Source organism: Lygodium microphyllum, chromosome 27 (genome assembly GCF_053477565.2).
Source record: "Lygodium microphyllum isolate KBCC chromosome 27, Lygodium_microphyllum_v1.1.10, whole genome shotgun sequence".
Lineage (NCBI taxonomy): Eukaryota > Viridiplantae > Streptophyta > Polypodiopsida > Schizaeales > Lygodiaceae > Lygodium > Lygodium microphyllum.
In genome coordinates, this window is record NC_141161.1 from 51,916,011 (window position 1) to 51,939,958 (window position 23,948).

At 38.9% G+C, this 23,948-nt stretch overlaps 1 protein-coding gene across 1 annotated transcript; it reads left to right on the forward strand.

Moving 5' to 3' along the window:
* Positions 1 to 3,951: 3,951 nt before the first annotated feature.
* Positions 3,952 to 7,675, forward strand: LOC148012322 (uncharacterized). Its single transcript, XM_087668929.1, has one exon. It carries the CDS (start codon positions 4,031 to 4,033, stop codon positions 6,338 to 6,340), a length of 2,310 nt encoding a protein of 769 aa, XP_087525055.1. The 5' UTR covers positions 3,952 to 4,030; the 3' UTR covers positions 6,341 to 7,675.
* Positions 7,676 to 23,948: the final 16,273 nt, after the last annotated feature.

Here is a 23,948-nt window from a genome sequence, read left to right on the forward strand (position 1 = left end):
CCGCCAAGGACATATTCATGTCCTCAAAATTGACGACGGACCAAGAAGCATAAAGCTTCTTAATCCCCTAAGTCACCTAAAGTCATTCAACCATTCAAGTCTTCAAAGTTCTTTCAAGTCAAGTTCTGCAAGTCACATAAAGCAACCAAGTTCTGCAAGTTCTGGAACTCTGCAAGTCACATAAGTCTGCAACTCTGCAAGTCAAATAAGTCATTTGAAGTCAAAATTGACTTCTGTTCAAAACTCATAGAAGGGCTATTCCTGCGCAGAAACTCCGAACTGCAAAGTTGTTCATTGGAAGGTATTCTTCGCATACGCAGGTTTGCTGAAGCATTTTCAGCACACGCAGAAGGATAAAACACAGATTTTTCAAAGATGCATTGATTTTGCAATATTAAAGGAGATACATAAGCAAGGTGTATGGTTACTCACTTACATGTAGTTAATTGAAATGAAGGAACATGCTTGTGTGATGGGCAAGTAACAAAGAAAGGCATTTCCACAAGAAAAAAAGAATAGAGTGTGAAGAATCATCTATAGCTAGTGCATACTGACTTGTGTGGTAAAATGCCTACACAAACTTCGCGGAAATCTTCTTATTTCATGTTGATCCGCAACAACTATAGTAGGAAGACATGGATATATTTCCTTCAAGATAAGGCTCTAAAACTTGTTGAGGGTGAAACATGAAAAAATGAAAAGAAATTTAGAACATATGGCGTTGGTGAGTTCAACTCAATTTGAAGACTTTTGCAAGAGTAAAGGGATTGAGTATCAATTGATGATGCCTCATACACCTCAATAGAATTGTATTGTTGAACACTGAAATCCCATCATTATGGAAATGGCAAGGTGCATGCTTAAAGGCAATGATTGTCTCTTCGGTTTTGGGTGGAAGCTATTAATACTATAGTTTACATTCTTAATCGGAGTTACACAAAGGCTCTTAAGGGTAAAACTCCTCACAAGGTCTATATTAATAAGAAATCATTTGTCTTGCACTTTAGAACTTTTTGATGTAAATGTTATGCCCATATTCCAAAGGATACAAGAAACAATTTAAAACCAAAAAGTACAAAGTGTATCTTCTTGGGTTATAGTAATGAGCAAAAGAATTACAATTTATATGACCAAGAGGCAAAGAATATCATAAGTGAGCTATGATATGGTGTTCAAGGAGCAGCCATATAGAGTGGAGGAGGATAATACAAGTTTTTCCACTTTATCATCCAACAAAAAAGCAGTCCACTATGAATTTGCCCCAAGAGTTGTTCTTATCCTCAAGGAGAAGGAACTATCATCTTTAGATGATGAGGAGAAAGTACACCAACCTCTGACCACACTATCGAAAAAGTGATTTTTACAATACATGAAGTAACTCTATGATCACAGTAATCCTATGTCTACAACTATGAAAAGGTAGATGGACCAAGGAGGTCTTAGAAAATAGAGGAGCAAAGGAAGGCTTTTGCTCACATAGTCAATATGGCCTTAATGTGGATGAGATTATGAGAGAAGTAAATGAGCTAGTAGACTTGGAAGAAGCACTTACTAATCCATCATGGAGAGAAGCTATACAAGCTAAGTATGACAACATAATGAAAAATGACACTTAAGAGTTAGTTGATTTGACATAAAAGAGGAAGACTATTGGCATCAAGTGGATTTGGAAGATAAAGTATAGGGTTGATGGTAGCTTGGAACAATACAAAGCTAGATTAGTTATATAAAAATTTTCATAGGTTGAAGGATTTGATTTTTAAGAATCATTTCCTCCAATTGCTAGAATGATTACTATTTGTACAATACTTTTGCAGCAATAAGAAGTGACCCATTTACCAAATGGATAGTGAATCAACATTCTTGGACCTCAAGGAGAACATATATATAACTCAACCACCAGGATTTGAGGCCTCTTATTTTGAAAAAAAAAGTTTGTAAGCTAAAGAAGGCATTCTATGAGCTGAAACAAGACCTTACGAGTGGATAGATAAAAATTTTTAAGGCTTAAATTTCAAAAGATGTGCCTTATATGCTAGCTCGTATGTTTACATGTATGATGAAAAGCCTATAGTGATTTTCTTATATGTGGATGACCTTCTTATTTACAGCTAACTATGAAGATATGATCCATTAGACTCGAAAGGCTTTGAGCTATGAGTTTGAAATGACAAACTTGGGCGTGTTGCACTATTGTTTGGGGATTGAAGTCCCTAGCAAAATCTTCATCTCTCATTAGAAGTATACACAAGAGATCTTGAAAGCATTTGGCATGACCGAGTATAAGGAGATAACTATACTTGTGCAGGTCAATGTGAAATTATCCATTGAGGATAGATTAGGACTAGCAAACATAAGGGAATATTCCTTGGCCGATTAAGGAAGGTTCATAATATGGTCGGACATGTTGACCAAACTACCTTCCTAGGCTATAAAAGGAAGACCCCTTCAAAGCCATCATTACTCTATCTTTCACCCAATTAGAGTTCTTCCAGTTAGCCTTAAGCTCTTCACCTATCACATGTCTGGATTGCCATTTAAGCTTCACAACAGAAGCACATGGGTAGACACATCCATCTTTGTATCAGTTCATTTGAAATTAAAGTAGTTTCTATTCTTCTCATATTTGCTATGTATTCTCTACTCCTTGCTTAGATTTTGTTTGTTGCATCATGTAATTTTTTACATAACTACAATGTTATTCATGGCATCTTTTATCAATGACAATTGATGTATTTGCTTGAGGTTAAAATTTTGTGAATTGCGAGCCTTCCCCATCATTAACACTATATCACTATTGCCAAAAAGTTTCAAAAGCTTGATATTTAAGGCTCTAATAAAAATAAAGTCTCAAATCCACATGTTGACTATCAATAATCTAATAAAAATAGAGCCTCAAATCCACATGTTGACTATTAGTAATCTTGGAAATGTTTGTGCATGCAATACAATATGATAATGGTAGAAGAAGTTGATTTTGTCTAATAGTATATGCAAAAATGCATGCATGCAACCCTTAAGTAATCTCATGCATCAGAAGTGAAGGGGCAGAATTATCAGAGCTAAACAATGACAAACATTATAAAGCAAAACATTATCTTTGGTTTGGGAAAAGGACCTACTTCAAAGGCACCGAAGAAGGCAACTTATACTTTGTAATATTTGTAGGTGGAACATCACCAAGAAGGGGTCTCAAAATTGGTGCTTAGATTGCCAATGGCTAACGTAGGTTGGAGGGATTATATGTGCTCTTGGATGAAGCAAAGCAAGGGATGGAGTGGCCTTGCACGATGAAGGAGAACTTCACTCACTTGATTGGTTTGAACTAGTTGTTGTAGGTAAGCACTCCAAGCACAGTGCTAGCATCCTCATCTTTTTGGGTATCAATGGGCAGATAGTAGGGCCCTTATGCTGTTGGGCTGCCACTACCACTATGGTGGTTGTGATGCTAGTGGGGGCCTGTAGCCCCCTACATGCACTCAATGGGGAGAGACTCATACATAAGGAGTTTTGAGATTTTGCCATGTGGGAAAAGGGGCTGTTTTTCCTTTTTTCCTTTAGACATGTGGTTCCTCCCTTGTGTAGAAGCTCATGATGTTGAACTTTACATGTTAGGTGTGGTTTGGCAACAAAAAGGATCCCTTCCGCCATTGCACCTTGGAAGTTGTTTAAGAGTTGCACCATGCTATGGACTTGGGCATGTAGAAAGTGGAGTAAAGGTATAATAGCCATGGTTGCAGACTCGACATGGACCCCACCTCTGCCGAAGTGGGAGATAGAGACGATATGTAGTTATCTGGAAGAGAGAGAGAGACGTGAGAGAAAGGAGACTTGAGGAGAGGGAATCTCAAAGACACCAATGAATGGGTGCCATGCCTTTTGAACTCTAGTTAGTTCATGGAGTGCCTCTATTTTGGAGGTACACAATCAACCCCAAAGGTTGTGCGTTATTGAACTTTAGTACACATACTTGCGGAAGTAACACCTCGTGATAGGAATGCGATAGAGTGTCTGAGTGAGAGAGAGAGAGATGGGTCGTCGACGCACGTCTAGCAGCCCCGAGGACGACAGACCACGCGAACGAAACCATAGCAGGTACCACCGAAACCCTAGCCCTTCTGCCCGGTGGCGCAGCAGATCCCCGGACCGCAGGCCCTCAGACCGACGGGACGCCAAAAACAGTCATGGCTATAGTCGTCGTGACAGCAGGCGAAGCAGATCCCCGGACCGCAGGCCCTTAGAGAGACCGGACCCCAAAGACAGTAATGGCTATGGTGGTGGCCGTGATAGGGGTGACAGACACCACCGAAACCCTAGCCCTTCCGTCCGCTGGCAAAGCAGATCCCCTGAGCGCAGGTCCTTAGAGAGATCGGACCACAGAGACAGTAACGGCTATGGTGGTGGCCGTGACAGGCACCACCGAAACCCTAGCCCTTCCGTCCGCTGGCAAAGCAGATCCCCTGAGCGCAGGTCCTTAGAGAGATCGGACCACAGAGACAGTAATGGCTATGGTGGTGGCCGTGACAGGCACCACCGAAACCCTAGTCCTTCCGTCCCCTGGCAAAGTAAATCCCCTGACCGCAGGTCCTTAGAGAGACCAGACCCCAAAGACAGTAATGGCTATGGTGGCCGTGATAGGAGTGAGAGGCACCACCGAAACCCTAGCCCTTCTGTCCGCTGGCAAAGCAGATCCCCGGACCACAGGTCCTTAGAGAGACTGGACCCCAAAGACAGTAGTGTCTATGGTGGCCATGGTAGGGTTGACAGGCACTACCTAAACCCTAGCCCTTCTGTCCGCTGGCGAAGTAGATCCCCCAACCGCAGGTCCTCTGAAAGACGCGACCCTGAGGACAGTAATGGCTATGGTGGCAGTGGCAGGGGTGACAGGTCTAGTCCCACATATTTACCCTATCAACACGATTTTCTTTCTGAGAACATTGACAGACAGAGAGATTCAGACAGCGATGATGCTGACCTAAAAGGCCTTAGCGGGCATGAGTACAGGATGCTTAAGCGGGAGAAATTGCGCAAGAAAATGAAAGCATGTATCTGGAGAGTTACTCCAAGCCCCCCTCATGGGACCAACACTGGCCATATGATGGGGCAAGTTGATACTGCAAACTTGACTGACTCAGAACATGCAGAAGAAGCTTCAGCTGTGAGGTTGACTCATGCTTCTGAGCCCAAGACATCTGAAAGACAAAGAGGAAGGGCTGAATCTGCAGCCAATCAAAGCAAGAAGTCATCAGAGGTCAGTGAAGATGAAAGCACTGAGCTTTCAAGCTCGGATGAGGACATCAGAAGGAAGAAAAGCAGGAATAAGAAGAGGAAAACCAGTGATGATGAAAGCATTGAACTTTCAAGCTCGGACCAGGACATGAGAAGGAAGCAAAACAGGAGCAAGAAGAAGAAGGCTAGTGATGATGAAATCACTGAGTTTTCAAGCTCAGATGAGGATGTCAGAAGGAAGAAAAGGAGTGGTTCACAGAAGAAAACGAAGATCAGTGAGGATGAAAGCTCTGAGATTTCCAGCTCAGATGAGGATGTCAGAAGGAAGAAACAGAGGAAATATCCACAGAAGAAGAGGAAAGGAAGTTCAAGGAAGAAGGGGGGTGCTAGTGGTAGAGATAAAAGAAAATCAGGACGTGAGAAACACAAGTGGAAGAGGGATGTCAGCACTGATGGTTCTGAGTCGGATGCAAGCAAGGAGTCTCCGGTCTCAAGAAATAAAAACCGGTATCACTCTTCATCTGCTTCTCCCCCCTCGTCTCCTGGAAAGGATTTGAAAGATGCATCTTTGTTAGAGTCAGATGCAGGCTCTGATAAAGATGAAGGAAATGCTATTGAGATTGATGAGGAGGCTATGAAATTTAAAGTCTTGTTAGAAGCACAGAAGAAAGCAGCTGCTGCTGGACTTGAGAATGAACCAATTGTCGGGCCAGCCCCTGCACCAAGAGCAGAGGGCCACATAAGCTATGGAGGAGCTTTAAGGCCTGGTGAAGGAGATGCTATTGCACAATACGTTCAGCAAGGGAAACGTATTCCTAGAAGAGGAGAAGTTGGCCTTTCAGCTGAGGAAATTCAGAAGTTTGAGAGTCTGGGTTATGTGATGAGTGGAAGCAGGCATCAGCGCATGAATGCTATTCGTATCAGAAAAGAAAACCAAGTGTACAGTGCTGAGGACAAGCGAGCTTTGGCCATGTTCAACTATGAGGAGAAGGCAAAGAGAGAGCACAAGGTTATGTCAGACTTACAACGGCTTATACAGCGGCATATTGGACAAGATGTGGGGCCAACTCATGATCCTTTTGCTACAAAACCAGAGACAGCAGAAACTTGATATGGGTGCAGTAGCTTACTATCAGAAAATAAAATCGTGTATAGTGCTGAGGACAAATGAGCATTGGCAATGTTCAATTATGAGGGGAAGGCAAGGAGGGAACACAAGGTTATGTCAGTCTTACAACAGCTTCCTCAATGGCATATTGGACAAGATGTGGGGTCAACTCGTGATCCTTTTGCTAAAAACTCAGAGACAGCAGGAACTTGATAAAGGTGAAGTAGCCTTGTTATCAGAAAAGAAAGCTAAGTGTACATTACTGAGGACAAACAAGCATTGGCCATGTCCAACTATGAGGAGAAGGCAAAGAGGGAACACGAGGTTATGTCAGATTTACAACAGCTCATTCAACGGCATATTGGACAAGATGTGGGGCCAACTCATGACGCTTCTGCCACAAAACTGGAGACAGCAGAAACTTGGTAAGGGAGCAGTAGCAGCCTCATATATATAAGCCATGTAACCTCATAAGTAGGTGGAGTACGCCCTCCTGAAGGTATACATTACAAAGCATAGTATAACTGCTGGGTCAAAATATTCATGCTTTAGGCATGCCTTTTATGTGTGATACTTGTGGATGCAAGTATTTCTAGTTGGTGAAAGGATTGGTGCCGTAGACTTGTCATTCAAATGTGATGCTTGTGGATGTAGGTATAACATGTTTATATTTCTTGATAGTTGATGCTAGTTGGGTTACTCATTTGTTTCTTTATTGTGATTCCTGAGGACTATGGATATGCGTGGGGTTTCTTTCCTTGGTTTAATCCAAGGGATGCTACATTCCTAGCTTGATTTGGGCCATGCCACATGTATCACACTATTAGCTTTCATATTAGGTTGGGTTCAGAGGGAGGCAGCAGCAATGCAAATCTGACCAGCCTTCCACCTCTTTGGTGTGAATGGTGAAGCCAGTGGCAGAGCATGCTGCAGTAAAGCAAGAGGGTTTTTGCTGAAAGGGTCTCAGCCACTTGGGGTGCTCCATGTCAAAGGCACGCCCCTGTTGCATACCCCTGCCGCTGCTCGTTTGAATCCGGCCTAAGTCTAATAGGGCTGGATTCACAATAGTCTGGATGGGTGGCCTTTCTTTCGGTAAAAAGAGTCTTCATGGTTTCACATGCAGCAGTTGGACAGTAATAGAGAAACAAAACCCCTTTTACAACCAGCGTCAATTCAATTGGTGTGTTGGAAAGATGTTGTAGTGTAGAGCCAATGTAGTTCAAAATTTGCCTTTCTCCAAAAGTGCATTCTTTGGCCCTTGGCTGAGGGTGTCATGGTGGTCAAATTCGTTTCCGTTGGACACTTTTTTGAATGCATTACACCCTTGGCTTTCTTTCTTGTCCACTTGAGCATAAATTTGACCTAATTGTATCTATCTTTTTATTCAATTTACTTTGATATTTTAGTAAATTGAGTTGTAGTACTTCAAAACTTGATATCTTGTAATTAATGACATAAATCAGATATTAATTTGATGGTGATTGTATTCACTATGCTATACCTTGTGTTTATGAATTTAAGTGAAAAGTATGCGATTGATTTTGTAATTTACTAATTTCACCTTGATTGTCACCAAAATGAGACATTACAAAGGACACAATTGAAAACTCTTTGAATATGCCATACCTTAACAATTATGAATTTAAGGTACATGACTGATTTTATATTGTGTACAGATGTGTGCATACTCACATGCATGCATGTGCATATGCATGGCTAAGTCATCTTGCGTTCTATGGTGTGCTATTTCCTTAATGCTTCCTTCACCCTAGGATTTGGTTGATTGAATGTTATCTTTAAGCAAGAACTCTTTCATGACTTTTTACATTTAGTGTGCCCTAATAACATATTGGCTTTACATTTTGCCTGAAAAAGGCTTGGTTCCATACGGGCACAAAATGTGTTCTAGTATCAAGTCTCTAACACACTATTCACGCTAATATGTCAAGTATGCCTCCATGCGTATAAAATTAATGGTTTCATACTTTTATAAGTGAATCGCCTACACTTGCTAGTTGTTTCCAAACTAAAAGGCTGAGTGGTTTCCAAACTAAAAGGCTGAGTGGGCCTTTTCTTTTTTGGCTTATCCTCGAAAGGCCATAATATTTACTTTGTGTGATAATTTTTCACTTATTGTTTTTTGTGTTTTATTTAATGTAGTCTCTCTCTCTCTCTCTCTCTCATGTAAGAATTTTGTTTGCAAGGACGAGTTGAGTAGTTTTTAACCTTATTTCCTTCCCCCTGTGGAGCAAGGGTACCAACTTGGGGGTGAGTGTTAGACCTTAGCTCATACCTTATAGGGAGATGTAGCCAAAGACTCTTTTGATGGGCTTGGGATTGCTACCCAAGCTAGATAAAGAGATCACCCATGGGAGAAATATCTACATTGAGTTTGCAACTTGGAAGTAGAGACTGTAGTTTTGAAGGACAACTTGTTGAAGTGCTTACATGCTTGGTGCAGCTAGAAGGAAAGCTAGCAATGGAGTTGGCTACAACCAACAAGACAATTGAAGATGAAATCAAGGAAATAATGACCTAGGTCCAAGTGGAAGCATAGATTGAAATCAAAACAAGGAAGGAGGTAGATCAACAAGTATATAATGAAATTGAAAATGTGAGGTAGATTAGAAAGGTATGACATACATGATCTTTTTTGTAGTTAATGAAGCAAAAGAAGATTGCTTTCCATGCACATTTAAGGGGCCTTCTCGAGGGATGGCATGATGAAACAGGAGGAACTATCTAATGAAAAGCACCAAGGATGTTCAGACACATACAAGTAAGAGACCAAAATAAGGCCAATGTTGGAAGAAAAAGGATTCAAGTGGATTACACCATGGAAAGCCATTAAGCAATGATAGAACCAAGCAACTTTGGACTTTGGAAGCATGGAAAATAAATGAGAAGTATCAAAGCAATCAGAATGTTTTAAGGGAACTAAGTTATGGGTCAATAGATGAACTTACGTTAACATAGCTCAAAGCACGACCATGTGAAATTGCCAAGATGAAGGTAGCTCAAAAGAAGGGAAAATGGGCTATTTATTGAAGTGTTAGTCATTTTAAAGGAGTTTAAAAAGCCTAAGTGCTAAGTTACTTTTGGGTCAAGATGTATGCTATAACTTTGATAACTTTACTCCTTCGTTTCTTTTTTGTGCTCATGGCACCCTAGCTTTTGTTTGTACCAATGACACCTCAATGTGGATTGTAATTGAAAAATATGATGTATCTCTGTTTTTCCTATACGTCTTTCAGGCGTCTAAAAGGATGTTAGTACATCTCTCTCTCTCTCTCTCTCTACCTTTCTTAGTTTGTAAGCCCCCCAACATGAAAAAATTGTCTGCAATCAAATTGACCTTTCCTATTTTAGACTTGAATGCCTTTGAGAATTGTAGCTTTTAGAAAAATATCCATCTTTGTGTGTGTGTGTGTGTGTGTGTGTGTGTGTTACATTTCTTAGATTATTTATGTAACTCCATTGCATTCCATAAGAGTCCTTAGCTCTTTTTTAAATCTTTGATTGCATTTCATAAGCATTATTACAAGGTTTTTGATGTATTGCAGGTGTTCCTGGCTTCGATGACTCTGCTTTGATTAGTTTCTTAGCATTAGGAACATGCATACAACAACATTGTTCTAAGTAGACTTTTGAGCTTCGACAAAGATTGTGGAGGTTCTATACATTGGTTGTAAGTGTTTTCCATGCTTATTTTGAAGCCTTGATAAGTTGAGAAACGAGATAAGAATATTGGAGTTACAAAATATAAATAGTATTGTAGGTTCATAGGCATCTCAAACCACTCCAAAAAATATATAGATATTATCATATCCATTTTATACCAAGTATATCCCCAAAGAATCCGAGCCTTGATGTTACCATCTACTCAATCCTATTGCTTGAAGCTTTGCTAGCAACTTTGTATACACCAATCTTTTGTTTTGCTAGAGATAATCACTAACATAGGCAACATGTCTAATTTTTGACATCTCAGAGCATCTTGTAGTTGGTCATAATTTTTCATCTATATATCAGAAGGATGACGTCAAAGTCACCCATGTTGCCATCTATTGATATCATGTAATTGTCCCCTTTATTGATAGCAAATCTAAATTTGAGATCTATATCTTGAATTATAGACATACTTAGACATCTCTTTTGTGGTTGACAAATCTAGAAAGATCATGGGCTTCATTCCCATGGCATGCATTGTGTACTTGATATAAATTTAGCAAGAATATGCCCTTGTATTTTGGTTTGTATCAATTTATGAGCCAAAAATTTGTTGCATCCAAATTTGTTATGGTCTTGTATTTGGATATGGATGTGTTTATGCTCCTATGTTGTATACAAGATCTTGTAACAATTCATGAATCAAAAGGTTTTGAGAATAAAATAGTTTCCAATGAGAGAAGCTTCTTTTGACATTGCATTTTACTAGATTAGCACCAATATCTTTGTATGATCTTTTACATGCAAGAAATTTTCCTTTATAAAAATGGTTGGTCGCATGATGGGCTATTTTTATAAGGATGCCCAATTTGGAAACTCAACTTTGGCTTAGTTATATCTTGGACTCAATTAGATCAACATATGCAATTCTCTCTCTTTTTATTGAACTATTTAGCTTCTACATGAATGTTGTTCTCCTCTGTACATACTGCCACATGTTTCTTAGTTCATTCTTTGTAAGAAGCCTAAAAAGGAAATCAAGTGCACCATTGGACAAGCACTTGAAAGAAAGCAGAACTGAACCCTGTGAAGCAATCACTATTTGAATTAGCAAACAATAGATGGAATGACCAATGCAAATTAAGGAGTTGTCCAAATTTGATCAATCTGTCACTAACATGTTTTAATTAAAAAATGTGTCATGATCTTGCATGGAAGATCAACACTAAAGATTCTAGGTTAGGATACTTCTATCAAACCTGAATTGATGGCTTTAAAGGGGACCTAGAGAACCTTCCATCTTTAATGAGTACCTATTATTGTAATTTTTTGTTTTATGAGTTGGGTATGCACAACGAGTTATGCAAATACTATCATAGGGCCAAAACCTTCCTAATTTTGTTAGAGAAATATTTGCCTATTTTGCCTCCTTTGATAGATAGCTCGAGGAGGACCAACAATGCAGTTGGTGGGGATATACACCAAGGCCCTATGCAAGGATCCAAGTAAACTGGGACTAGGGATAAAAGTATTGGACAAAAAAATCTCACACCCAACAAAATGCCCAATCTTGAAGGGTCCCCCACAAGGAATTACCAAACTGATAAGACATCAGCTTGTACCCTGCTAATCTAATCATTAGTATACAGATAAGTAGAGAGGCAATAAATGATTAATTATAAATGTGGGCCAAGAAAAACGACATGATCTAGGTGTAAGGAAAATAGGGCACCACATCTAAGGAGGAAAGAAACTTACCACACAAATTCTATGATATGTAATGTGAGGCAACAACCAATTGTGTGATAACATGCAAAAAGCATTCGAAAAATGACAATGCAATATGAGCATATCATACAAAAAGAAACTTTAAAGTGAGAGCTCGAGTGACATCCCATGTTAAGACATGTCAATGGTTATGCAAAAAGTAGCTAAAATCATAACAAAATGATGCAGAATTTTGACTAATTATTGCCTCACTGCATTGAAAACCACTAGAATTATAGTTAAACTGTGCAAAAATATGTCTAATTATTGCCTCAATGCAATGGAATCAACCTTCCCTATTTCAGAATTGAATGATTGAAAATTGTAGCTTTTAGAAAAGTATAATCTCTCTCTCTCTCTCTCTCTCTCTTCGTAGTACTAGGTTATTGTATTAATTACAAAAAAAGTACAATATTACAAGCTTACAAGATGTGGGATGGCTCTAGGCCATTGTGCATAAACTCTCTTTTAGAGAAGGTTAGATGACTAAACGAATACAAAAGTCATGACAAAGAAGCAATAGAGATTGTCGTATACCAACGGTCCAAGTCCTCCCTATAAAGGAGGTTAGTGTGCTAAATAAGGTCTCGTTACCAATGTAGGAGACCTTTCAACTTGGCAAGGTTTATTTACATCTTAGACGCAGAATTAAAAAAAAAAGCATTCTAGGTTGTCCAATTGTACCAATAGCCCTAAAAAAGGAATGGAGTCCTAACTTCAATTTAATACGAGTGCGCACTCTAAACTCATAAAGTCCATTAATTTAAATATGTCTTTTGCGGAATCACCCACTATGGAATCACCAGTTGCACATTAAATTAACGTGACACCTGAAAAGGACAAGCGTCCCATCAACTTTTCGCACAAGGAATCCACCTTGTGTACGAGCCTCGGCAATTTTTTTTTAAACGAAATCCACCGCAAAACCTCACAAAATTAACCGTGGAATATGCCTCCTGGCATCATACCCCCGAGGTGGGATAACAATTGTCCTCAATTGCTATTAGCTCAATGTGGACTGAGCAGTGAGGGGAAAGCACTTAGGTCACGAGCGTGCGTCCATTGGGCCTCTTCAACAGGATGATTTTTAAAATTCACCAAAAATTTAGAATATCTACGGTCAGTTCTAGTGGTCATAAAGTCAGTATCTAGAATAGTCTCAGGTTCAAGGATTTCAGTTTCTTATTCTAACAAAGGAGGATTTTCATAGACAGGGTGGGCAGGTAATTGGCCTTTGAAAGGTTGTAACAAACTGATATGAAAAGTATCGTGGATTTTTCAGTGTTGTGGTAGTTCTAATTTAAAGGCATTGTCATTGATTTTGTGAATGATTTTGAAAGGTCCATAAAATGTAGGAGCTAACTTTACAACAGGGTGTTTCTCAACACTTTGTAGTCTTCACTTTTCAATTCGTAACCAAACATAATCATCAATTGTGAAATTCATAGCTTTTCTTTTCTTGTTTGCTTATTTAGTATATGATTGTTGGGCTTTCGCAATCATATCTTTGACTTCATAAAAAATAGTAGCATGCATATTGGCAATATCATCAGCAGCTTTAACTTTGTTTGACAATGAAGTAATAGATATGGGTAATCTATATCCATAAATGATTTCAAAAGGTGCTTTCCATGTAGCTGTATGTGGAGTGTTATTGTATGCAAACTGAAGTAAATGCAAGTGTCTATCCCATGTTTGTGGTTTTGAAATTGTGTATGCATGTAAAAAAATCCAAGATTGTACTGTTTGTAGCTTTTGTTTGCCCATTTGTTTCAGGATGAAATGCAGATGAAAAATCAATCTTTGTTTCTAAATTAGCAAACAAAGTAGTCCAAAAATTATTGCAGAATCTAGAATCATGATAAATAATAATAACTTTTGGTAAACCATGGCTAGTGAATACAGTTTTTAGAAATAATTGAGCAGCTTGAGATGCAATTAACGTTTTATTGCATGGAATGAAATACGCATGTTTGCTAAACCAATCTACAATAGTCCAAATCATATCGTGATTAGTTTGAGTGCTAGGCAAACCAGTAATAAAATTCATTGAAATATGTTCCCATGGTCATTCTGGAATTGGTAAAGGCATTAACAAACCATACTGCTTACCATGGTGTCGCTTAACTCTTTGACAAATTAAACACTCAGATACAAAATTAGAAACATCAGATTTCATTTGTGGCCAGTAGAAATCTTCAATCAATGTATGTAAAGTGGAAATAATACCTCTATGGCCTTGATATGGGGGGACAATGAATTTCATGCAACACAAATGATCTAAATGGAACAGTTACACATAACCTTTTTTCATAAAACATAAATCCATCAGCATAAGACAATGAATCAATTGGAATCCAGTTATTGGCAATTAATTTATTCCAATCAGCTTCAAAACTGGGGTCTTGATCATAGGTATCTTTCATAGTGATAAGAGAATCAAAAGATATCACTGAGATATTATGAATAGTTGGTCTTCTATTCAACGTATTGGCAACAACATTTTCTTTTCCGGGTTGATATTGGATAAGTGGATGAAAACTTTGAATAAAAGTAGCCCATTTAATATGATGGTCAGATATTTGTGGCTGACTAAGGAGATGTTTGATACTTTGTTGGTCAGTTCTAATCGTGAATTCAAATCCCATTAAATAGTGTTTCCATTGATGTAAAGCTTGTACTACAGCTAGCAATTTCTTATCATAGGTAGAATACTTGAGTTCATATGGTTTAAGCTTGCAGCTAGAGTAGGCTATGGGATGGGAATCTTGCATAAGGACAACTTCCATTCCAGATCCACTAGCGTCAGGTACTAGGAAAAATGGTCTATTAAAGTCAGGGAGTTGCAATACAGGAGCATGTGCTAAGGCATGTTTTAATAAATCAAAAGAGTTTTGTTGATTTTCAGACCAATGATATACAAGACCTTTCTTTAATAATTTTGTCAAAGGTAATGCAAGCAATGAAAAATTTCTTACAAATTTTCTGTAAAAGCTAGCAAGACCTAAGAAAGAACGTAATTCATGCACATTTTTAGGTATCGGCCAATTCAAAATTGCTTCTATCTTTTTAGGGTCAACTTTAATAACTTTAGATGAAACAATATGTCCAAAGTATTCAATTTGGGTTTGGAAAAATTCACTCCTTTCAAGATTAGCATATAATTGATTCTCTTTCAATAATTTAAAAACCAAGGATAAATGTTTATAATGCTCATTCTCATTCTTATTGAAAACCAATATGTCATCAAAGAAAACAATAACACAACGCTGATGCTTCAAAAATATGTGATTCATCATACGACTGAATGTAGTGGGTGCATTAGTTAAACCAAAAGGCGTAAGAAGGAATTCATAATGTCCAAATTGAGTTCTAAATGCAGTTTTGAAAATATCAGATATGTCCAGTCATACTTGATGGTATCTTGACTTAAGATCTATTTTGCTAAATATTGCAACCCCTTGTAGTTTATCCATTAGGTCGTCTACCTTAGGGATCGGATATCTATTCTTGACAGTGATCTTATTTAGGGCACGATAATCAATGGATATCCTATAGGTGTTGTTTTTCTTTTTAACTAATAGAATAGGTGCACCAAATGGAGAACTACTGGGCCTAATGAGTCCTCGGGTTAACAATTCTTCAACTTGAGTTTGAATTTCTTTCTGTTCAATTTGATTATGTCAATAAGGTGCTTCACATGGTGGTTGAGAACCTGATATTAAGTCTATTTTATGATCTTCAAGATGTGTGGGTGGTAAACCAGGTGGTAAGTCAACAGCAAAACAATCTTTAAATTGTGAAAAAAATTGTGCGTGCCTAGGATGCATCTTATTTTTCTTAACTTCAATTTTATTTACCCAGATTAAGTAGGATTTGCTACCTTTTCTTAATGCACATTTAGCCTGTGTACGACTAAGTAATTATCAAAAGTGTGCATACCATGCAATGTGATTTGTTTTCCATTAGAATGAATCTTCATTGAATGCGTGAAATAATCTATATCGGGATTATATTGATAACGCCAAGGCATTCCTAAGATAATGTCACTAGATTATAGAGGCACAACTAAGAAATTTCTACGTTTAGCATAATCACCAATTTTAATTTCTAAGTCATGCACTTCTTGTGTTTCATTGTATCTAGTGCCTAAGAATGCTGCCTTGATGCAATGATGAGTGAAAATAGTATGTAAATTCAATTCTTTGACTAATTTTGCAGAAATAAAATCGTGTGTGCTCCCATCATCATGTAAAACAGTCTTTTCTTTACAATGCACAAGACATTTCATCGTTAAAGAATGGGGATTTGGTATACCAGGTAAAGTATGTGGAGTAGTGTTATTATCGTCATCGTCTTCAATGAAATCTGGCATTTCTTCATGGTCTTCATCTTCAGTCACTCCCAAGTAGTTGATGTGAACAATTGGCTTTTTGGATTGACAATTCACCGCTAGATGTCCAGGTTGATGACATTTATTACAGACTATGGATTTGGCTTTAGAAACAATATTGGTAATAGTGAGAAGTTTAGGAATGTTGGGATTTGGCTGGAAAGATGGCTTAGGATTTGGATTTGTGTTCGATGGTAAAGCAGGGGGTCGTGTTCAAGATTTACGAAATGAAGATGGAACAAAGAGGTTTTGATTGAATCTTCGAAAGTTAGAATTGAATTGCTTTGTACCAAAGTTACCATTATTTGAGAATTGTTGTGGTCACTTCTCTCGTCCTTGAATTTTGTCTTCAGTATCATGGGCCAAGGAAATTGCATCCTCGAGAGTCGTTGGCTTGAACATGTTCACTTCCACATAGAAGTGACCAAGCAAACTAGACATAAACTTGCACTTATGGGTCGCATCAGGTACATATTCGAGCATTCGAAGTTGCAATAAAGCATTCTAGAAACTCTCGGTATATTGTGAAATAGGCTCGCGATCTCTTTGTTGCAGAAGATCCCATTGTTTGATTACTTTTTCATGGAACTGGGATGGAAGAAAATTCTGCACAAAATTTCTTTTGAAAATTCTCCCAAGTAGTAGGACAATCAATGCTTTTGCGGACAACAGTCCACCATACCGATGCACTGTCCACTAAATGATTAGTGACACACTTAATTTTATCTTTTTCGGCATACTGTTCTTCGTGGAAATAATCATCAAACTAACTAATAAAAGCAAGTATAGTTTTTCCATCGCGTAACCCATTGAAAGTACGAAATTTGAAATTTCTTTTACTTATCTTGGCTTCTTTCCGAATAGATTGTGCTTCAAGTGTCGCATTGATCATGCATCGTATAACATCTTCAGGTTGCGGTCCATCTTGATCGGCAGTAGATCATTGAAGATTGGCCAATTGAGCTTGCAAAGTTTGATATGCTCTTCGTTCCTCTTGAAGCTGCATCATAATTAGGTCTAGTTTTTGCTCCATTGTTGGTTCTGGTAAATCACATTCAGCCATAAAATCTTCCATATTTTGATCGGTCATCCTGCAAAATTTCAAACAACCTCACACACTCGAAATCTTGTTAGCGGGATAAGCGTAGCTCAAGGTTGGGTTTACAAGGCTCGTTAAAAAAAAAGAAGTTTTTTTAGCAAAATTTCTTCTCCGCGGTTACGAAAATTGATGTCAGTCTTCTTCCAAATGTATACATCTTCCGTATAGTCTACATGTGATTCTTTGATTGTTGGAATTCGTCTCTGTCACAACGCATGTGTGAACAAGGGCTTGCAAAGAGGTTAAAAACTGGTTCGAGATTAACTAGTGTGAATTGCTGCTATAGGAGAGATTGAAACCTTTAGACTTTAGGAAACTCAATAACCTTAAGCTTTAGTAAAAGCTTAATGGTTTTAAACAAATCGATTAGGACGGCGGCATGTCGTCAATGCAATCAGCAATGACCAGTACATGCTGCCGCCGTAATGTGTTGGATTTAGAAGACTAAGCTTTTTGTTTAAAGCTTATTAAGCTTTGAAGCTTCAAGTAACTTATCTCTCTTCTCTGCTACTTTGAGGGGAGAAAAAAACGTGGTGATGAAGAAGCTTTCCGGGTGGTCCTCCGTCAGTAGAGGCTAGTCCTTCGCTATCCGATAATGTAGCACAAGGTTCTTCACCGCTAGGAACGCGCTGCTACTGACGAATTGTCGCGATACTGACTGTAGAGCCTGTTCGTTCCAGGAGATTCACCTTCGCACGAGATGGTAAGCGATTGGAAGCCCTCGATCTCAGCTTCGCTTTGATACCACTGGTGCGCAAATCGGATACCGTATGCGTACGTAAGTGCCGGAAGGTCCCCAAGAACAAATAACTCTAATTTTTGCTCAAAATCCAAGAGAATAGACTTGCACGACATGAAGTAAAAATACCAATTGGGTACAATCTCCCCCCCATGCCTTGTGTGAGTGCTCCACAAAGCATGTATTTAATATTTTATTCATTTCTAAGCTCAAAAATAGCCCAAATTTACAATTAGCATATTTTAGCCTTTGTGTTTGCTTTTGTCCAAATAAAAAATAAAACGGTTGGGCACTCCATGAGTTGGGATGTGCCTAATAAAAATGAAAAATAATGAATATTTAAATCGTGCGCCCATGTGCATACAAAATAATAAATATATGTCAAGTGCTTCAATAAATAAGCGTGTCAAAATAAATATTGATGCCATGCCTAAGACACGCGCCCATAAAAAATGATAATTTCTTCTAAATGACTTGAATACACACTATCGCCTAGTGCTTCCCAGCGCCACTGCCACCTGCTCTACACATCAACTGAAGCATTCACAATTGTTAGAAAATAATAAAATTAAACCGACAAAAGTGAATACCTAACAGCCTTCAACTACAAAATAAATAAATATGAAGAGAGCTAGTTTGCACACACACCAAGAATGAGCTTATCCATTCACTTACCCATTTCCATGACCGGCCATTTGGCCTTGGTCATTCTTTTCACTCTTTTCCTATTCTTTCCTATTCTCATGGCTCCTTCACATGTGCCTTTTGATTTACAACTTGCACAAGAGGGAGCTTGGTGCTCTTTTACAAAGGGCTAAAGTACGCTTTATCTCTTTTGCGCCCTGCTTTTTATTTTAAAAAAATTTCCACACTTCTTGGTCTTCTTTTTCCATCACACTGTCTTCTTATGCTCCTTCTTAAGCCTTCTTTGCAACTTGTGTCATTTCAAGGGTTAACGTTACCCCCCTCCTAGTTGAGTGCCAATCCCATGGCACTAGATGGTATGGATTATTGGAGAGGTTGAAGGTAGTTTGTGAAATGGTACTTGGGGCTTTTGGAAAATTGGTCATGTAGGATAACCTTGTGACATATGATCAAAGATTGTTGGTGCTAAAGTTATGTTGACTAATCGAATAGGGCCTTTAGAGTTATTGGCTAGTTGCACGGTAACAGAATGTACATGTAAAGAAAGAATCGGTGCACTACCTAGGGGGATTGTCTTATCGTTTAGTACATTGTGCAAGTTGTGGTGGAACTAGGAGACGGATCAAGCCTAAGGTGTTGTCCCATATGTGAGGACCTAATTTGTGGAAGGGAGAGGTGGTGTGTATGACTAGGGAGACATGTTTATCATAGACTCCTGTCCTTGATGTGCCCTAAGTGCATGAAGTGGGGAGGGGGCTAGGGATTTAATGGTCCCTAGACGCAATGTTCATAGTGCTCATACATTACAAATGAGAAAATTTTATTTTGTTTTGTTTTATTTTTTGCAAGGGATGATATAAAGTTACATCCCTTTCTCTTATAAGGGCAGAGCTAGGTGGAGGTTTAAGTGACTTACTTAGAAAGGACCGGCTTAACATGTATCCTTTTAAGTTCACTCTCATGTTTAGAGGTGTAGAGGAAAAAAATGGATGGTTATACCTCGTGAACCAACTATCACTCATGTCCTCTAGTAGGCTCATACAAAAGGCGAATAATAGGATAGCTCTCATCATGAGTCTAGTCATAGCACAATAATCTATGTCCATATCTATTTCAAAAAAGAGGGGCGGTAGTCACTCTCCCTCTGTAGTAAACTTTTGCTTAAGAAGGATTCTTAGGAGACACATATAGTTACAAGTAGTAATAAATGTCGGATCTGGACATGAAGATAATTCCTTTGAGGAAGTGTGCAATAGATGGGCGAATATGTTTTCAGTGAAGGTCATGTACTTCTCAGGGGGGTCGCGGTATTAACATTGTAAATTCATGGAAAGTCGTACCTTCCATGCACCTCTGGATCAATATCTACTCCATATCTCCTTAGGTAGGGCATGTAGGTTGGCTTATCCCTTTCATATGGCAATGTGTCACAAAAAGCCATCCACACATCCATATTGCCATCCCATATGTTCCTTCTCCACTTTGGCTATGATTCATAACCCTTAACTATTCTAGGTTCATCCATCATTTTATTTTCCCAATATCTAGTTAGTTCCCTCTGCTTTGCACGTTGGTTGCCTTGCCCTTTCTTCTAGCCACCTTTTGCCTAGCTGCATTGAAAGCTTGATTACCTTCTCCACCACCCTTGGTGATAATACTTGATTAAGTGATCGAGGGTATGAGAAGATGAATTTGAATGGGTTGTAGTGGCTTATTGCTCCCATAGGATCGGCTCTTGTATCCAATTGATTGGCAAGTACTCTTCACATTGAGGGATAGGGACTTCAGGCATTGGCTGAGGCTTTGGTACTAAGCTTTCTTAGTGATAGATTTTCCAAATCCCTTTAGCGCCTCATTTCCATAATTCTCAATGGGGCAGTGGGGTCTTCGTCATGTGCTTTTGCTTGTGACTCTGGTTGTGGGGGTGGACTTGGCACATTGGGTTGCACTTCCTCATCATTCTCTTGCTCAAAATTAGGCCCTTCTTTTAGAATTGGCTCTATAGGCTCCTGAGTAGGGGATTGTGCTTATTGCTCTTATTCCCCAAATCCGAGCAGGTCAAGCTCTTACTTAGACAATCCTGCCTTGATCAGATGTTGCCTTTGCTCTTCCATACTTAGGATGGTGCTGGCCTTGGTGTGTCTTTTCATGAAGACTTTATCTTCATGCTCTCCTTGTGAGTTCAAATTTCTTTTGAGCCCATCAATTGTTTTTTCTCCTTCTGCTTGAGTGATATGTAGCATAGTGTTTAAGAAAGCCTCCTACTGTGCTATCATCCCCATCTCTATCACGTTTACTTTTCCTTTAGCCATTATGTGCTTGCTTTTTGATAGCGCTAGGCGCTCTGCTAAATCCTTGATTTTAGCATCATTTCTTTCCACAAATCCTTCAAGTTTCTCTTTCATCTGTTCGAGACTTTGGTTTTGCTCTCGTGAGAGGATGATTATGAGCTGCTCTTGCTCTTTCCATATCACAAGCATCTTCTCTTTGTCTTGGCCTTGGTGTTCTACTTGCTCCTTTAGGATGCCTTGCTCATGGAGTGCTGCCTAGAGCTAATTATGTAGCTCCGCCAATTTCTTTATAGCCTCTTCATCTCTTTGCATCCTTGTGACCTCCTGTAGCTCTTGTCTCAACTCATCCCTACGCCATTTCAACTCTTTTTTTCTAACTCTAGGACTTTGTTTTCTTTGGAGTTAAAGACACACAATTGCTCTATTAAAGGTGTGTGCCTCTTGGGTGGTTACCATTATGTGCGAGTAGATTGGTGCTACTATTTCTTCGTCCACCTCCTCTATGCTTGTGATAGTTGCCACTCTAACATTCATGGGTGGTGTTATGATTGGAGGCTCGGGTATTGGGTATGATGGAGGGTAGTGCTTCTTGATGTGACTGCCATTGAAAAGGCATATACTCTCTCCTTCTAGGGTTTCAAGCTCCACATTTCTTGTTCTACTAATGTTATGAACTTTGAAAGGGTATAACCCCTTGAACTTTGTTTTTTTTGTGCCTCTTTACAGGGTACAACAACACTAAGTTAGCTTGTTCAAAATCACATTTTTTTACGCTTGTCGAACCAACTCTTGCGTCGTGCCTTCTCATAGATTAGGGCATGGGTTGCAATGAGCCGAATTTCAGATAGGCATTCTAGTTCTACTAGGTAATTTGTCCATGCTTCCTTGCCATCTCATCTCTCTTAGATTGGTATTCTCAATCTTGGAATGAAGAACTCAATTGGTAAGATTGCTTCAGCTCCATAGGTCAGCTTGAATGGTAAGCTCATAATGCTGCCATTAGCTTATTGTCCCAATCATTGCATGAGACAGAGACCACCTTGGTTAGGTTAGTCAACTTGGATTTTATTTGTGGCTTCAGCTTTTGATTGTTAACTTGAGGATAATACAGTGAGGGTTTTTGATGGATTATTAAGAATGTGGATAACAAATGGGTAATCACTTCATTGATGAAGTACATGCCTTGATCACTGACTAATTCTATGGGACATCCAAATCGTAAGATCACTTACTCCCAAAGAAATTTGGCACTGGTCCTAGCATTGTTTTTTTGAGATAGTCTATGGCTATGATTATGTACCTCGCTTGTAAGTATTGTGCAACAAGGATGATTGGACCAATGAAATCAATCCCCCATTTTTCAAATGATTGGCATGCTATCGATGGGGTCAACTTTATCTTATCCTTACAAATAGAGACTTTGGTTCGTTGGCACTCATCATAGTGCTTCACAAACTTAGTTGCATCAATAGTGTAGGCCACCACAATTGAGACTAAAACACCTTACATGCTGTAGTGTCCCCATTGAAGTGTCCTCCAACAATTCCACCATGAGCTTTTATAAGCATAACATCTCATGCTCATAGGCACATCTCCTTAACGGCACATTCTTTCTAGTAGGATAACAAATCTACTTGGCAAGCACATAGCATGAAAATAAAGCACATCCAGTTGATGGGTATCCACATCGATATTGACATCCAAACATAACTTTGGCGCTTACTTTTGATCACCATGAGAGTGACGGTGCATAAAGGCTAGATACCATGAAAAATGAGTAGTTAGTCTCATTGATGGATCCAAAGATTGAGAATGAAGCTGAGAAAAACGTAAATAGTTGTGAAAGGCTTGATTTGCAGTCTTTCATTCTCCTGGAATCACATGCTAATTAATTTGGGGTCCCATAAAAGAATCTCCAATACTCCATATTCTTCTTCTCAAAATTGTCTGATCAAAACCTTCATATTTTGTAACCAATTGAGGGGGAGTCTGAATAAAAGATGAAAGAGATGGGAATGGAATAAGGGATAAGGGATGAAGAGAGGGATAAGTAAATTCATAAAAAGAGGAATAAGATAAGGTAGGAGAATCTGGCAATTTAGCAGTATTAGAAAGAAAGGGAGTAAGGAAATGTGGTGGAAACGTGGACAAGAAATGAAAAGATGGTGGAAGACAAGGAAGAAATGAAGAAAATACTTGATAACAGATCCACCCTCAGTTGGTTGATATTTTGCACATGAGACAAAGCCTTTAACTGTCTTTGATTTAAGATCACAGAATCTAGCATAGGATGGCAATAATCCTCTGGACAATCAGCTACTCTAGAAGAATACTTTTGAAATATTTCATCAATCTTAAGCTGTAACGGGTGTACATAGAGTACTGCTTGCAAAACTACATCTCCAATATACCAAGAGAGGTCTTCATCATCTGGAATTAACAAGTCACCTCTAAGGTACATATAGGACATCAACATTGAATCTGGGACTACTGAATCCTCAAACACCATCCTGACCACTTCAGACAACAGATCCGCAAACCAGGTTCCACTCTAGCCATCCTCTGGAGGAGATAAATCCATGGTTGAAAGTTTAACATAAAAGGCTAACTTCTGTTGTTGATAATGAACAAAGAAAGAGTGGGAGGGAGGAACAAACTCCATAAACTACTCAAAATTAGTCCGTAAGATATCCATTCTATACTGCAATCTCTCAACCTTGGCTTGAAATAAAGAACATAAAGTGGCATTCTGTTGAAGAGCAGCCAAGTCCTACTGAGACATAGAAGGAATCATGGGGACACTGGGACTTGGGGGAATGGATTGTGACTGTGCTAGTTGGTCCTTCAATTGTTTAATTTGGGAGGCTTGGGAGTCCATTGTATTGTGCGCAATCTATAAACTTGACAATTTCGTATCCATAAGAGTCTTAAACTCTTGAGCTTCATTGGACATTTTCTCTTTCTCTTTAGAAACCCTAGTGACCTTTGATTGAGCTTCTACTAACTGA

Excerpts from the sequence above, each read along its gene's own strand:
- LOC148012322 (XM_087668929.1), top strand. The coding sequence starts at position 4,031 with ATGGGTCGTCGACGCACGTCTAGCAGCCCCGAGGACGACAGACCACGC.